General features: G+C 53.4%; 1 protein-coding gene across 3 annotated transcripts in view; it reads right to left on the bottom strand.

The window, feature by feature from the left end:
* The window catches only part of SLC60A1 (solute carrier family 60 member 1), a 37,996-nt gene that overhangs the window by 13,094 nt on the left and 9,697 nt on the right, over positions 1 to 15,205 (bottom strand). For 2 of the 3 annotated variants that reach the window (XM_002760715.7, XM_035280689.3), the window contains exons 2-6: positions 13,626 to 13,824; positions 12,689 to 12,949; positions 9,386 to 9,554; positions 8,532 to 8,647; positions 6,992 to 7,165 (exon numbers count right to left, since the gene is read on the bottom strand). In XM_002760715.7, coding sequence (XP_002760761.3) covers positions 6,992 to 7,165; positions 8,532 to 8,647; positions 9,386 to 9,554; positions 12,689 to 12,949; positions 13,626 to 13,824 — 919 coding nt within the window. The remainder of the gene's footprint in view (positions 1 to 6,991; positions 7,166 to 8,531; positions 8,648 to 9,385; positions 9,555 to 12,688; positions 12,950 to 13,625; positions 13,825 to 15,205) is intronic. The other variant, XM_035280690.3, reaches the window with a different exon arrangement.

Below are 15,205 nucleotides of genomic sequence, written 5' to 3'. Positions count from 1 at the left end.
ACTGTCACCCTAAAAATCTCTAGATTTGGGGAAGTTTGAAAAACACCCAAGTCTTATTTTAGCTTTGGTGATAAAAGACTAAATACAACCAGGGTGAACTATCAGCTCCAACCAACTATCTTCCCACACAGTGTGGCCCCTGCCTCAGCCAGTGAGTGACTCAGTCTGGCACTGAGCCTGCATCCCCACTGACTACACCCCCTCACCCTCCATCTGTGCCGAGGCACACCGCCCTCCTCTGGCCGGCCATAAGCTCCCTGAAAGCAGGAGCCTTGTCTTCCAGAACTGGGCAGCTTGCATTTTGCAGCAGGGTTTTGCACACAGCACAAACACACTAAGTCTGGACGTAGCTGTTAAGCCCCAGGAGAATGCTGAGAACAGGATGGCCATTAGTTTAACCTAGAGCGGAATACTTGGAAGTAGTCGCAGTGAAATAACACAGGCACTTTGCATCTGCACAGGAGAGGCTTGCTCAGGGCCACTCAGCTGCAGTCCCTAAGCAGGGTGCCCACAAAAGCAGCCGGAAAGCTTCCAAAACAACCCAGAGGCCCAAGCTCCTCTCCTTACCTCCTGAATCAGAATCTCTAGGGTAGGGATCCATGATCCTATTTCTTCTTCTTCTTTTTTTTTTTTTTTTTGAGACAAAGTCTTGCTCTGTTGCCCAGGCTGAAGTGCAGTGATGCGATCTCGGCTCACTGCAACCTCTGCCTCCTGGGTTCAAGCCATTCTCCTGCCTCAGCCTCTGGAGTAGCTGGGATAACAGGCGTGTGCCACCACACCCGGCTAATTTTTGTATCTTTAGTACAGATGAGGTTTCACTGTGTTGGTCAGGCTGGTCTCCAACTCCCGACCTTGTGATCTGCCCACCTTGGCCTCCCAAAGTTCTGGGATTACAGGTGAGAGCCACCATGCCTGGCCTTTTCATAATCCTATTTTCTAAAAGCAGCTCCAGTGAATCTGATGTATTTGGGAGTCACTTGTTCTAGGACAGTGTTTTCCTAAGCTTGCCTGATGATATAATTTCCCCCCAGGGCATTCGTTTAATATATAGATTGCTATGCCTCCTCCTGGACATTCAGATTCACTCAGTCTGGGTTGGGCCCAGGAACCTGATTTTCCCTTTTAAAACCCAGCACTCCACATTTTTATGGGCAATGCCTAAAACACGTGGTTGCTTCAGACCTTTATTCTCCCAAAGCCAGATTTTCACCCAGTCTCCTCTGTCCTAGCAATTGGGCTTGTGTCTGACCTAGAGGAGGAAGCCAGGGCTGGCCACCATGTCTCTGCCCTTTCTCTTCTGGAAGCTTTTCCCTTTGACGTCATTTCACCGCAGCTCCATGGACAGAAGGCCTTCCTCCTTGCTGAGCTGAGCGCTTCCCCTGCCCCTGCTCTCCATCCCATCTCCCCTCTGTCAGGGCCTTCCTCACTCAGTTACTCTCCCACAGTGGTATTTTCATAGACCCCTCCTCCTATATCAACAGGCTCGTACCACCCTGAGTCCTGCAGAACACAACTCCCTTCAACTCAAAAATATTTACGGAGAAATGCAAATTCTTCCACTGCTCATCTCCCTCTCACCCTCAACCTCTTGAGTTTGCGTTTACTCACCTACCTCCCATCTACATTGAACTGAAATTTCTTTCTTGAGGATCAGCTGGCACAAGGACAAAACCAAGGGCCTTTCTCAGGGATCATGATCTTTGTCTCTGAAACTGCAATGTAATATCCAAACCCCCTCTCTGCTGGAAACTTAACCAAGGAAATGCTTTCTTACCTGGGCTGTACCCTCACTGGGCTCCTTGGAAAGGTAGTGAGTTACCTGGGCTTAGTACCCTCACTGGGCTCCTTGGAAAGGTAGTGAGTTACCTGGGCTAGTACCCTCACTGGGCTCCTTGGAAAGGTAGTGAGTTACCTGGGCTAGTACCCTCATTGGGCTCCTTGGAAAGGTAGTGAGTTACCTGGGCTTAGTACCCTCATTGGGATCCTTGGAAAGGTAGTGAGTTACCTGGGCTAGTACCCTCACTGGGCTCCTTGGAAAGGTAGTGAGTTACCTGGGCTAGTACCCTCATTGGGCTCCTTGGAAAGGTAGTGAGTTACCTGGGCTTGTACCCTCACTGGGCTCCTTGGAAAGGTAGTGAGTTACCTGGGCTAGTACCCTCACTGGGCTCCTTGGAAAGGTAGTGAGTTACCTGGGCTAGTACCCTCACTGGGCTCCTTGGAAAGGTAGTGAGTTACCTGGGCTTGTACCCTCACTGGGCTCCTTGGAAAGGTAGTGAGTTACCTGGGCTTGTACCCTCACTGGGCTCCTTGGAAAGGTAGTGAGTTACCTGGGCTAGTACCCTCACTGGGCTCCTTGGAAAGGTAGTGAGTTACCTGGGCTTGTACCCTCACTGGGCTCCTTGGAAAGGTAGTGAGTTACCTGGGCTAGTACCCTCACTGGGCTCCTTGGAAAGGTAGTGAGTTACCTGGGCTTGTACCCTCACTGGGCTCCTTGGAAAGGTAGTGAGTTACCTGGGCTTAGTACCCTCACTGGGCTCCTTGGAAAGGTAGTGAGTTACCTGGGCTAGTACCCTCACTGGGCTCCTTGGAAAGGTAGTGAGTTACCTGGGCTAGTACCCTCACTGGGCTCCTTGGAAAGGTAGTGAGTTACCTGGGCTTGTACCCTCACTGGGCTCCTTGGAAAGGTAGTGAGTTACCTGGGCTAGTACCCTCATTGGGCTCCTTGGAAAGGTAGTGAGTTACCTGGGCTAGTACCCTCACTGGGCTCCTTGGAAAGGTAGTGAGTTACCTGGGCTAGTACCCTCATTGGGCTCCTTGGAAAGGTAGTGAGTTACCTGGGCTAGTACCCTCACTGGGCTCCTTGGAAAGGTAGTGAGTTACCTGGGCTTGTACCCTCACTGGGCTCCTTGGAAAGGTAGTGAGTTACCTGGGCTAGTACCCTCATTGGGCTCCTTGGAAAGGTAGTGAGTTACCTGGGCTTAGTACCCTCACTGGGCTCCTTGGAAAGGTAGTGAGTTACCTGGGCTAGTACCCTCATTGGGCTCCTTGGAAAGGTAGTGAGTTACCTGGGCTAGTACCCTCACTGGGCTCCTTGGAAAGGTAGTGAGTTACCTGGGCTAGTACCCTCATTGGGCTCCTTGGAAAGGTAGTGAGTTACCTGGGCTTAGTACCCTCACTGGGCTCCTTGGAAAGGTAGTGAGTTACCTGGGCTTAGTACCCTCACTGGGCTCCTTGGAAAGGTAGTGAGTTACCTGGGCTTAGTACCCTCACTGGGCTCCTTGGAAAGGTAGTGAGTTACCTGGGCTTAGTACCCTCACTGGGCTCCTTGGAAAGGTAGTGAGTTACCTGGGCTTAGTACCCTCACTGGGCTCCTTGGAAAGGTAGTGAGTTACCTGGGCTTAGTACCCTCACTGGGCTCCTTGGAAAGGTAGTGAGTTACCTGGGCTTAGTACCCTCACTGGGCTCCTTGGAAAGGTAGTGAGTTACCTGGGCTTGTACCCTCACTGGGCTCCTTGGAAAGGTAGTGAGTTACCTGGGCTAGTACCCTCATTGGGCTCCTTGGAAAGGTAGTGAGTTACCTGGGCTAGTACCCTCATTGGGCTCCTTGGAAAGGTAGTGAGTTACCTGGGCTTAGTACCCTCACTGGGCTCCTTGGAAAGGTAGTGAGTTACCTGGGCTAGTACCCTCACTGGGCTCCTTGGAAAGGTAGTGAGTTACCTGGGCTTGTACCCTCACTGGGCTCCTTGGAAAGGTAGTGAGTTACCTGGGCTAGTACCCTCATTGGGCTCCTTGGAAAGGTAGTGAGTTACCTGGGCTAGTACCCTCACTGGGCTCCTTGGAAAGGTAGTGAGTTACCTGGGCTAGTACCCTCATTGGGCTCCTTGGAAAGGTAGTGAGTTACCTGGGCTAGTACCCTCACTGGGCTCCTTGGAAAGGTAGTGAGTTACCTGGGCTTGTACCCTCACTGGGCTCCTTGGAAAGGTAGTGAGTTACCTGGGCTAGTACCCTCATTGGGCTCCTTGGAAAGGTAGTGAGTTACCTGGGCTTAGTACCCTCACTGGGCTCCTTGGAAAGGTAGTGAGTTACCTGGGCTAGTACCCTCATTGGGCTCCTTGGAAAGGTAGTGAGTTACCTGGGCTAGTACCCTCACTGGGCTCCTTGGAAAGGTAGTGAGTTACCTGGGCTAGTACCCTCATTGGGCTCCTTGGAAAGGTAGTGAGTTACCTGGGCTTAGTACCCTCACTGGGCTCCTTGGAAAGGTAGTGAGTTACCTGGGCTTAGTACCCTCACTGGGCTCCTTGGAAAGGTAGTGAGTTACCTGGGCTTAGTACCCTCACTGGGCTCCTTGGAAAGGTAGTGAGTTACCTGGGCTTAGTACCCTCACTGGGCTCCTTGGAAAGGTAGTGAGTTACCTGGGCTTAGTACCCTCACTGGGCTCCTTGGAAAGGTAGTGAGTTACCTGGGCTTAGTACCCTCACTGGGCTCCTTGGAAAGGTAGTGAGTTACCTGGGCTTAGTACCCTCACTGGGCTCCTTGGAAAGGTAGTGAGTTACCTGGGCTTGTACCCTCACTGGGCTCCTTGGAAAGGTAGTGAGTTACCTGGGCTAGTACCCTCATTGGGCTCCTTGGAAAGGTAGTGAGTTACCTGGGCTAGTACCCTCATTGGGCTCCTTGGAAAGGTAGTGAGTTACCTGGGCTTAGTACCCTCACTGGGCTCCTTGGAAAGGTAGTGAGTTACCTGGGCTAGTACCCTCACTGGGCTCCTTGGAAAGGTAGTGAGTTACCTGGGCTTGTACCCTCATTGGGCTCCTTGGAAAGGTAGTGAGTTACCTGGGCTAGTACCCTCACTGGGCTCCTTGGAAAGGTAGTGAGTTACCTGGGCTAGTACCCTCATTGGGCTCCTTGGAAAGGTAGTGAGTTACCTGGGCTAGTACCCTCACTGGGCTCCTTGGAAAGGTAGTGAGTTACCTGGGCTTGTACCCTCATTGGGCTCCTTGGAAAGGTAGTGAGTTACCTGGGCTAGTACCCTCACTGGGCTCCTTGGAAAGGTAGTGAGTTACCTGGGCTAGTACCCTCACTGGGCTCCTTGGAAAGGTAGTGAGTTACCTGGGCTAGTACCCTCACTGGGCTCCTTGGAAAGGTAGTGAGTTACCTGGGCTAGTACCCTCACTGGGCTCCTTGGAAAGGTAGTGAGTTACCTGGGCTAGTACCCTCACTGGGCTCCTTGGAAAGGTAGTGAGTTACCTGGGCTAGTACCCTCACTGGGCTCCTTGGAAAGGTAGTGAGTTACCTGGGCTTAGTACCCTCACTGGGCTCCTTGGAAAGGTAGTGAGTTACCTGGGCTAGTACCCTCATTGGGATCCTTGGAAAGGTAGTGAGTTACCTGGGCTAGTACCCTCACTGGGCTCCTTGGAAAGGTAGTGAGTTACCTGGGCTAGTACCCTCATTGGGATCCTTGGAAAGGTAGTGAGTTACCTGGGCTAGTACCCTCACTGGGCTCCTTGGAAAGGTAGTGAGTTACCTGGGCTAGTACCCTCACTGGGCTCCTTGGAAAGGTAGTGAGTTACCTGGGCTTGTACCCTCACTGGGCTCCTTGGAAAGGTAGTGAGTTACCTGGGCTAGTACCCTCACTGGGCTCCTTGGAAAGGTAGTGAGTTACCTGGGCTAGTACCCTCACTGGGCTCCTTGGAAAGGTAATGAGTTACCTGGGCTAGTACCCTCATTGGGATCCTTGGAAAGGTAGTGAGTTGCCTGGGCTTAGTACCCTCACTGGGCCCCTTGGAAAGGTAGTGAGTTACCTGGGCTTAGTACCCTCATTGGGCTCCTTGGAAAGGTAGTGAGTTACCTGGGCTTAGTACCCTCACTGGGCTCCTTGGAAAGGTAGTGAGTTACCTGGGCTTAGTACCCTCACTGGGCTCCTTGGAAAGGTAGTGAGTTACCTGGGCTTAGTACCCTCACTGGGCTCCTTGGAAAGGTAGTGAGTTGCAGTTACTAGAGGTGTTTAAGCAGACAGTGAACCCCTGAGAAGGGATGTTATAGAGGTGGCTCAAGCCTTTTCGGAGATTGGACTAGACGATTCAGCAGGAGTCTGTAATGTGGACATGGATGGATGGCGACATGGATGGGTGCCAAGGCAAGAGTCTTAACCCACTGCTCAGACCCAGACTTCCTGCCTCCCAGGCAGACCAGTTCCCTGAAGGTCATCCTCCGTACCCTTCTGCCAACTTAAGAATCACCTAGGGCTGGGCAGAGTGGCTCATGCCTGTAATCCTAGCACTTTGGGAGGCCAAGGTGGGTGGATCACTTGAGAGGTCAGGGTTCAAGACCAGCCTGGCCATTGTGGTGAAACCCCATCACCACTAAAAATACAAAAATCAGCTGGGCATGGTGATGGATGCCTGTAATCCCAGCTACTTGGAAGCTAAGGCAGGAGAATCACTTGAACTTGGGAGACAGAGGTTGCAGTGAGCTGAGATTGCACCAGTGTGCTCTGGCCTGGGTGACAGAGTAAGACCCTGTCTCCAAAAAGAAGAATCACCTAGGAGAGCCAGGACCCAGCCCAGAGGTGGTGACTCTGAAGGCTGCAAGATCCCTGGCCTCCATCACTTTCCACTGGCTGGAGGGCTCTGACCAGCTGGGGACCACGGTAAACACAGGAGGACCAAGGCCAGCACTGGCTTTCCTCATGCTCTCAGAGAGTTGTCAGCACGGATGGGCTCCACATACTGCAGCCGGCACCTCCTACAGACCCTTCCTTTATAAGATCAGAGGCCCAGAGAGGGGAAAGGATTTTCATGGTCATATAGGAAGGCTCCACCTCCCAGGCTCCTACCCCTTCCTCATCACACTCTCTCCCCTCTCTTCCCTCTACTCCTGCATTCCCATCCTGCTGGCAGAGTCCAGGCCTGGGAAAATGTCCTGGGATAGGGCCAGGAGGAGAAGGCTTCTCCTGGGTCCCACAGAAATCAGAGGAGGCTATTCAGCTGCTTACCACGTTGATGAAAACCATGGTGGCTGGCTTCATTCTTGAGGAGATGGGAATGGAGAGGAGCCGGCCCAGTGTGATGAAGCCCCAGAAGAGGCTGGGGAGGTAGCCGGCCACCTTGTGTCCCACAGACAGGGGCTTCTCCACGGCATAGCTGTACACGAAGGCGGAATAGGCACCCTGTGGAGAGACCGGGCACCGCTGAGCACACCTGCAGCCCAGCCAGACAACCACCCTCACAAAGGGAGCCCAGGCTGGGCAGGTGTGTTGAGGGCAGTGGGATGACTGCCTTCTCCTGTTCCCAGAGGCTCAGCCAGGGCTGGGCTTGGAGCCAAGGCTACACAGCACACTTGGGCCTGAGCTGAGGACAGAACCTGGGGTGCCTTAGCTTATAGACTACACCGTGGAGACCTAGGGGTTCCAGAGAGTTGGCTTTTCCTGGTTGAAGTGGGGAGCAGTGCCTGCCCTCACAGGACCTCCATGGCTACAAGTCCTGGGCAGACAGGAACTGTTCCCCACGTCAACCAGAGAAGAACACCACTTAAAAAAAAAAAGATGTGTGCGGCCAGGCACGGTGGTTCATGCCTGTAATCTTAGCACTTTGGGAGGATGAGGCAGTTGGAAAACCTGAGGTCAGGAGTTCAAGACCAGCCTGACCAATATGGTGAAACCCTGTCTCTATTAAAAATACAAAAATTAGCCAGGTGTGATGGCATGTGCCTGTAGTCCCAGCTACTTGGGAGGCTGAGGCAAGAGAATTGCTTGAACCAGGCAGGCAGAGATTGCGGTGAGCCAAGATCATGCCATTGCATTCCAGCCAGGGGGACACAGCAACACTCCATCTCAAAAAAAAAAAAAAAAGGTGTACAAGCATCTCGTTTTATGGGTGAGAAAGCAGACAGAAGTGACTTGTCCAAGGTCACACCAAGTGCTGGAAGTCAACCAGTACTGTCATGAGTGCTTTCCACCAGCTCATCTAACTTTTTAGGGCTTTTTCTTTGGAGAGGCCATCATATGGCAATCAGTTGATCAGCCATTCATGACTGTCCTGATGTAATCCTAAGAAGTTTCTAGGAAAAGGTGCTAACTAATGTAACAGGGGTCACTAGTGAAATGAACAGCTGGGCCTAAATTCCACCTGAAGCTTGATTACAACACTGGCTTGAGACACTCAGGTTTGTAATGTATTACAGGAAGCAAAGAGTTTATATGACATGACCTCTAATTGGGGAATAGGGCACCACCCCTTTAAAAAATGCAGGTAGCCTGCCCCAACAACAAACCAGTTAGGCCCCTACCTATAGCACTAACATAAAAAAAAAAAAAAAAAAGCAACTGGCCAAGACAGAGGTCCATAGTACCAGTACACTGCGACTGATTCTGGAGATGGTCTCCCTAGGACTTTAGATTAAATTTTTGAATCAACTGTACTCCAGGTGAGGTCTCCAGGAAACCTTCATGCTCCTCTCTTTCTCTTGCCATTCCCAGACTGGAGTCTCAGGGTGCAGGTTCCCCCAATAGGGGGTGCTCTCTGAGGCAGGCTCACCGTCAACCCATCGGTCATGAACAGGACCAGGGCGGCTGTGATGTGGATGGCGAAGAAGGAATAAGGGGCCCCTCTGAGGTTCTTCCTTTGGCAGCAGCTGAACAGGTCCTCATGCCCTGGAGGAGGCACAGGGAGAGCAGGGGTGAGTCTCAGCTTCTGTGCCCTCCCTCTGCATGTCCCAGGGACGTGGCTGGCAGTCAGAAGAGCCCTGTGGGATGGGGCCCACCTACTGCCTCCACCTTCACTACCTTTCTGTTAGGAACAGCCCCTGTCCATCTCCCCATCTTGGTGGAACCAAAGCTCAAAGAGGTCAAGTGACTTGCCCAAGGTAACAAAAGGCAAGGCTGAGCAGAATGGAGGTTGGAGCCAGAAGTCTGCCTTCCTCATTCTCTTGGTCAGGTTGCACCATCAGGGCCAAGGTTTTTTTTAAAAAAGAAAACATTATCACCTGTGGCTGGACACGGTGGCTCACACCTGTAATCCTAGCACTTTGGGAGGCTGAGGCGGGTGGATCACCTGAGGTCAGGAGTTCGAGGTCAGCCTGGCCAACATGGCAAAACCCCGTCTCTACTTTAAAAATACAAAAATTATCCAGGTGTGGTGGTGTGAGCCTGTAATCCCTGCTATTCGGGAGGCTGAGGCAGGAGAATCGCTTGAACCTGGGAGGCTGAGGTTGCGGTGAGCCAAGATTGCACCACTGCACTCCAGCCTGGGTGACGAGAGTGAAACTCCCTCTCTAAAAAAAAAAAGAAATGATTATCACCTGTGATCTAGGTTCATTCTCTCTGGGAGAGGGGTTACCAAGGAAGCCTTAACATGAGGCTGTGGGGATGCAAATTTATTAGAGCCCCTACCTGGGTGTGACTGAAACTTTGGGGGCAGTGAGGAGGCATCTTCCTTCTCAGGAGGCTGTGTCTCCAAGGCCAGCTCATCAGCAGACAGGAGGAGGGGCCTGCTCTGGGGGCAGCAGGTCAGCAGTCGCTCCCTGGACAGCAGGGTCAGCACAGCCATGGGCACTGGAAGCTGAGGAGCAGGCAGAGGGTCAGGGAGCCCTGCCCCGAGGCTCCCCCTTCCCACGCCTGGCCTCTGCACACACTGCATGTGCATAGTCCTGGGAGAGGACAGCTCTTTCCCAAGGGTTCCCAGCTAAGAGCTGGGCCATCCCCATCTAAGAAGCCAGGTGCCTTGACCAAGGTAGGAGTGGAGAGGCTTGGGATAATTGCTGCCTGATCTTTGCCATCCTCGCTTCCCTGAAAAGACGGATACTTGTCACATGCAAAGCTTCGACTCAAACTCTGCTGGCCCAGGAGAGCTGTTGGGGGTAAGCTTGCTGGGGTCACACCTCACACTCCTTCATGCTGGCAGGTCACGTGATGCTTTACAAAGCAGCTTTGCTTTTGGGCATTACACCTCTACCAAATATGCTGGGGGACTATTATCCCCATTTTTCAGATAGGATAACTGAGGCTTGATGTTATCACTTAGTCATAACCTGTTAGAACTGGAAGAGATCTAAGGGGTAAACTAGAGACTGAGAGACTGCCCTGGTCACACAGCAGACTCAGGGCAAAGCAAGACTGGAACCTGGCATCCTGATTTTTCCAGTGCTGGCTCCACCTAAGGAGCTGCCTTGGTGATGTTTATCCCAGCAGGGCGCAGAGGCTCTCCTCAGAGGCTTGAAAACACAAACATGGTCTCCTTTTGATTAAAAATACACATAAGCCCAATATTCGGCTTGCTGCAGTTTATGCTAAATCTGAGCTTCTTCAGAGCAATAGGAAATGGTTCCTGCTTCTGAAGTTGCCTGAAGAAGCTTCTACCACATTCCTCGGGGGCTCCTGCCTGTGTCTCACCGCTGGCTGCCTGAAAGTATCTCGTCAAGTCTAACTACTGTCCTTTCTGCTGCAACTTCAGCCCAGTTCCTTTTGCTTAGGAAGGAGAGGAAGCCCAGGGAGCGGTGGATGTCTCCCAGAGGTTGGTGAGAGTGCCTAGCTATTGGGCTCTTCCGGGCCCGAAAGAGAGCCCAGCAGGGTAGAGATGGAAGGCCAGCAGATTGCCAGCCCCTGCCTGGTGCTCTTCTGGGGAAACCGTTCCCCGCCCCTGGAGGCAGGCTGGCTCTCACCAGTACTTCCCCAAACCACCCGACAGGAGTGAAAGACAAAAACCACCCCTGTGTTGGTATCTCCCTAGGGTGACCTTGGGAGCCTTTCTGCACACTCAAAAAGAAGTCAAGGTCAAACACAGACCCTGGCCGTCAGGCCTCAGTGGGGAGAGAATAGCCCCTGCCCTCAGGAGATCTGAGCCCTAGATGGGGAGACACAGCCCTCCCCCCGGTGTGAGGCGGAAACAGGAAACCCACCCACAGAGGCCTGTAGTGGCAGAGTGCCTGAGTAAAGGCCAAGGGGAAACAGCTGTACCAGAGGCGTGATCACTCAGGTGGGGCTTTCCAGGGAGGTGGGTGCTGGGAAGGACTTCATAGAGGATTGGCTGGCACTGCTGGCAGGAACACACCCGATTTTATAAGAATTCCATTCAATGAAGACAGCCCCACCTTAAAAGTCAGAGAAGGCCAGGTGGGGCATGCGTGTGTCCGTGCATGCGCATGTACGTGCGTGTGCGCCCACATGACTGCATGCACAGCCCCATCTTCCTCTATGCTGGACTGTTTATTTTCAGACACAAACCAATAGAAAAAAGTCCGGAAATCCTGCAGCAAACAAAGTCCCTCCAGTCTGCACTTCATGGGGCAAGAGAGAACAAACCTCCGGCTTAAGCCAGACCTTCCAACTTCCTGGTCTGGGAGTCCCAGCCTAGAGGTTCTACTGACACTACTCCTTTCCTTCGAAGTTCCCTCCTGGAAGGCAGAGGCCCAAAGCTGCATTGTTTCCAAAACAATCGATGGCCATGGGCTGAAAAGGGAAGGAGTAGAGGGAGAGTGTGTTTATGAGACCTCCCAGAGGAGATTCAGACCAGGGAAAGGAAATCTATAAAGGAAGGGTGATGAGGGGCAGCAGGTAGATGGTATAGACCTGTGCTGAGGGTCAGGGCTTCCAGCTGGGCTCAGCCTCCTACCAGTCCCTTGTCAGGGCCTTGAGCTGGTGATGGCATGACACCCCCACCCTGCCCTCCTGCTCACTGGAATGGTGGTCTCAAAGGCTCCTCTCAGTGCTATGAGTGTGGCATATTTTGAGGCTCAGCAGCAGCTGGGCAGCTGCTCTAGTGCCTGAGTCCACCCTGCCTGCCCCAGAAGAGCTGATAAGTCCACCCACTGCAAAGAGAGGCTCTAAGCCACCGTGACAAGCAGCATGGTGCCTCCACCCCACAGCCAGGATTGTGGCCACTGGAATGCTCCCCACCCCCAGCCCAGGAGCCAGGGCTGCTCTGGTGTTCCTGACAGTCCTCCTCAAGCCAGGCAGATGGGGTAGGGGGTCTCCCCTCCTGACGCTCTGGCTCCAGCCTGGGCTAACGTGGGAGATCCCAACTTGGGTTGCAGAGCACCAGAGGAGGTTTCCAGCAAGAGACCAGAGTCAGTGCTGACTTGGCAGGGGTGAACAAAGTGGGCATGGGAGCTCCTCGGGCCACCTCAGTCTCTCCCAGCTTCCTCACCCCAAGTGGCCACTTACAGCTGGGTCAGTGTCTGACCCAGTCATGGGGTGAAGTGGTCTCTCTGCTGTTCCCACCATAGGCTGTCTTGGCAGGCAGGGCCCCTTAGGAGAGGTCATCTTGTCTATCTCCCAGCTTCCACAGGAGCCCCTGACAACAGGGCACAGGAGAATCCCACCATGGATGAAGGGCCCCAGAGAAAAACTGGCCATTTCCTGCCAGGGTCTGTCCAGTGCCTACTTCATCCGGCCTTGGAGGAAAAAAACTAGTTTCCCACAGAGCCTCAGATAATTCGATAGCTGACCCTGGTTTTCACTGTGCTCAGCCTGCTCACTGTTTTACCTTCCTTGAGAACTGCAATCACAAGTCACTGAAGGACCAGGGTTGGGGGAACCACAGGGAGGGTTAGTTCTCCCATCCTCCTGCCTCCTCTGGGATGCACATCAGCCCCAGCAGGTTTCTCAGCATCTGAAGAATCTGCACTTGGCGTGGGGTGGACTCGATGTGTGGACTGTCCACTAGCTCCCTACCCAGCCCACCCCAGGGACACTCACATTGATGAGAGCCATGATCCAGAAGGCATAGGACACTCGGGTCCCTGCCCCGTCCTTTGGGGGCAGCCCCGGGAACGTCTGGTTGGACCAAGGCTTGGCCTCTATGTGGTGCTGGCCCAGCACCCTGGAGACATGGAACAGGTGGCTTCGGGAGGTGGTGTTGGCGGTGCTATTGGCAGGCAAGCAGTTGGCCTCAGACAGGAAAGGGTCAGCAATAAGGGGGCTCAGCAGAGCGCCAAAGCCCACGAAGAAGTGGAGCACCTGGGGACAGAGGAAAGATGGCAGGTGGGGGTGTGGTTCAGTCTTCAGCCTGGGGAAGCCATGGCCCGCTGTCCAGCCCAGAGTACCCACAGTGAGCCCCCTCCCCAACCTCACCCTGTGCCCCATCTGGGGCTGCTGCCCAGCCCTGGAGTGGGGAGCCATGGTGGGTAGGAAGCAGGAGAGGTGAGGAATGACACTCCTCTCTCAATCACCCTGCTGGCCTGAGATGACTTGGGTGACAGTGGGAAATTCCCTCCCTGTATTTCTTAATCCCCAGTTGGAACTGATCCCCATGTTAGCAGCAACTAGCTAACACCCCAAAAGGAAGGGGGCACAAAAAAGGGAAGGGTGGCCTGAATCCTGGGTGACTTGGAGGAGATGGAATAAGAGAGAGGAGAGAGGGAAGGAGAGAAAAGAGAGAGAAGCCAAACCCTGAGTCACACCCCCTTTCCAGTTCGCAAAGAGCTTTCTCTCTTGAGCGCTTAATCTCCTGGGACACCTAGCAGTGAGGGCAGGGATCACTGCCCTGCTTTACAGATGGGGAAACTGAGTCTAGAACTTACTAACCCAGCTGTAAGCGGCCACCTGGGGGAGGAAGCTGGGAGAGACTGAGGGGGTCCGGGGAACTCCCGTGCCTTCCCCAGTCCTCAGCCCTGTGCCTGCTGGCCTGGCTCACCTGGAGGAAGACAGCCGAATCCTTCTGGTACATCCTCACCAGCTGCATGTTGGCCACAGTGTCGATGCAGCCCATGGCCAAGCCCGCCAGTGCCATGACTGAGGCCAGCACCTTCACGTCATGGCAGAAGGGGATGACGGCAAACACCAGGGAGATGGCCAGAGAGGAGGTGAACAGGGCCCATAGTGACTGGGCCAGGCTGCAGGAAGGAAGAGCCGTGTCAGGGAGGGGCTGGAAGCATCCCCTCCCCCTTCTCCTCCATTTGCTGGGTGGTCTGGGCAGCCAAGATGTTTCTCACCCTCTGGTAGAAAAGGAAGAGAGCTGAGGAAGAAGCTGCCCACTTAATAGCTGTGAGCAAGCTGTCAGTATCTGTCTGCTCAGATAACAATCTACCTAACAAGGTGGCCACAGGACTCTTCACAAAGCCTCGCCACTATTATTCTACCTACACACAATTGTATGTGATTTCCTTAAACCTTAAACTGTTCACTTAAAAGCAATTAATGCAAAAAATATTTCCCACCCCTTTCAGGGAACCTGCTTTGAGCATCTCAAGAGACCTGTGCCATAGCATGCAACCACAGGTGGGACCCGGATGGAACCTGAGCCTGGAAGTCCCTGAGCTGGGTATTTCCTCCCCCTCAGGAATTGGCACTGGCTGCCCTGTGCCCTCCCCACACAGGAATGCTGAGGCAGCCATTGCCTCACAGGCAACAGGCCCGGGCCACCTGCACCAGTGCCCACAGCCCAGGTATTTGGGTGATTTGCTGACCCCTGAAGCAGGCACAGGTCAAAGGATCTGTGCCTGGCAAATGTGCAGGTGGGAGAGGAGGTGCTTCGGCCATCCCCACTGAGAGATGACCGTGTTGATCTTTCCCTTCTTCAGACCATAGAAAAGCCCACAGCAGGCAGGTGGAGGGCCTGCTACCTTACCAGTGAATGAATGAATGAATGAATGAGTGAGTGAATGAATGGTGTGTCTAAGGCTCTGTCAAGGTCTTTTTTGGGAAACTGCCCAATAACCAGATTCTCAGAGAAAGGATAAAGACTTGTATTTTCTGGGGCCAATCTGAAAGGCTAATGTCAGAGAGGAGAGATTGGGCAGCAGGAAGGTTCTGGAGGTTGTAGAGGAACTTTCTCAGATTCTGAAAAGTGAGAGAGGCACCACCCACCATCAGCCTCCAGTGTGGCTGCTGGACATGGAAAGGTGGGAGCTGAGAGAGGGGAGGGGAAAAGCCCTCTCTGAGTTTCACACAAGGAAAGGGGGAGGCCCCAGCGACCCCTCAGGCTGTCTTCCCAGAGCTTCTGCCCCTGACCCCCTTGGCTCTTGGCCTTGGCCCTCAGCCATCTCATCTTGCCCCATTTTTGATTAAATCCTTTATCAGGACGGCTCTGCTGATAGCAGCAGTTCATTATTTTCTCCTTTCTTGTTTCCAGGCTGATCTGCTAGGGAGATTACCGATCATGACAGTCATGACCCCAGCGTGTTCCCAGATCAGAACTCATCAGTAGGGGAGGGGGACCAACCTCAAGGCCAGCTGTTAGAAGGAGACGGAGGGAGGGTGTGTCATGGGGAGGCC

This window comes from Callithrix jacchus, chromosome 19 (genome assembly GCF_049354715.1).
Source record: "Callithrix jacchus isolate 240 chromosome 19, calJac240_pri, whole genome shotgun sequence".
Taxonomy (NCBI): domain Eukaryota; kingdom Metazoa; phylum Chordata; class Mammalia; order Primates; family Cebidae; genus Callithrix; species Callithrix jacchus.
This window is presented reverse-complemented; position numbering and strand designations above follow the sequence as displayed.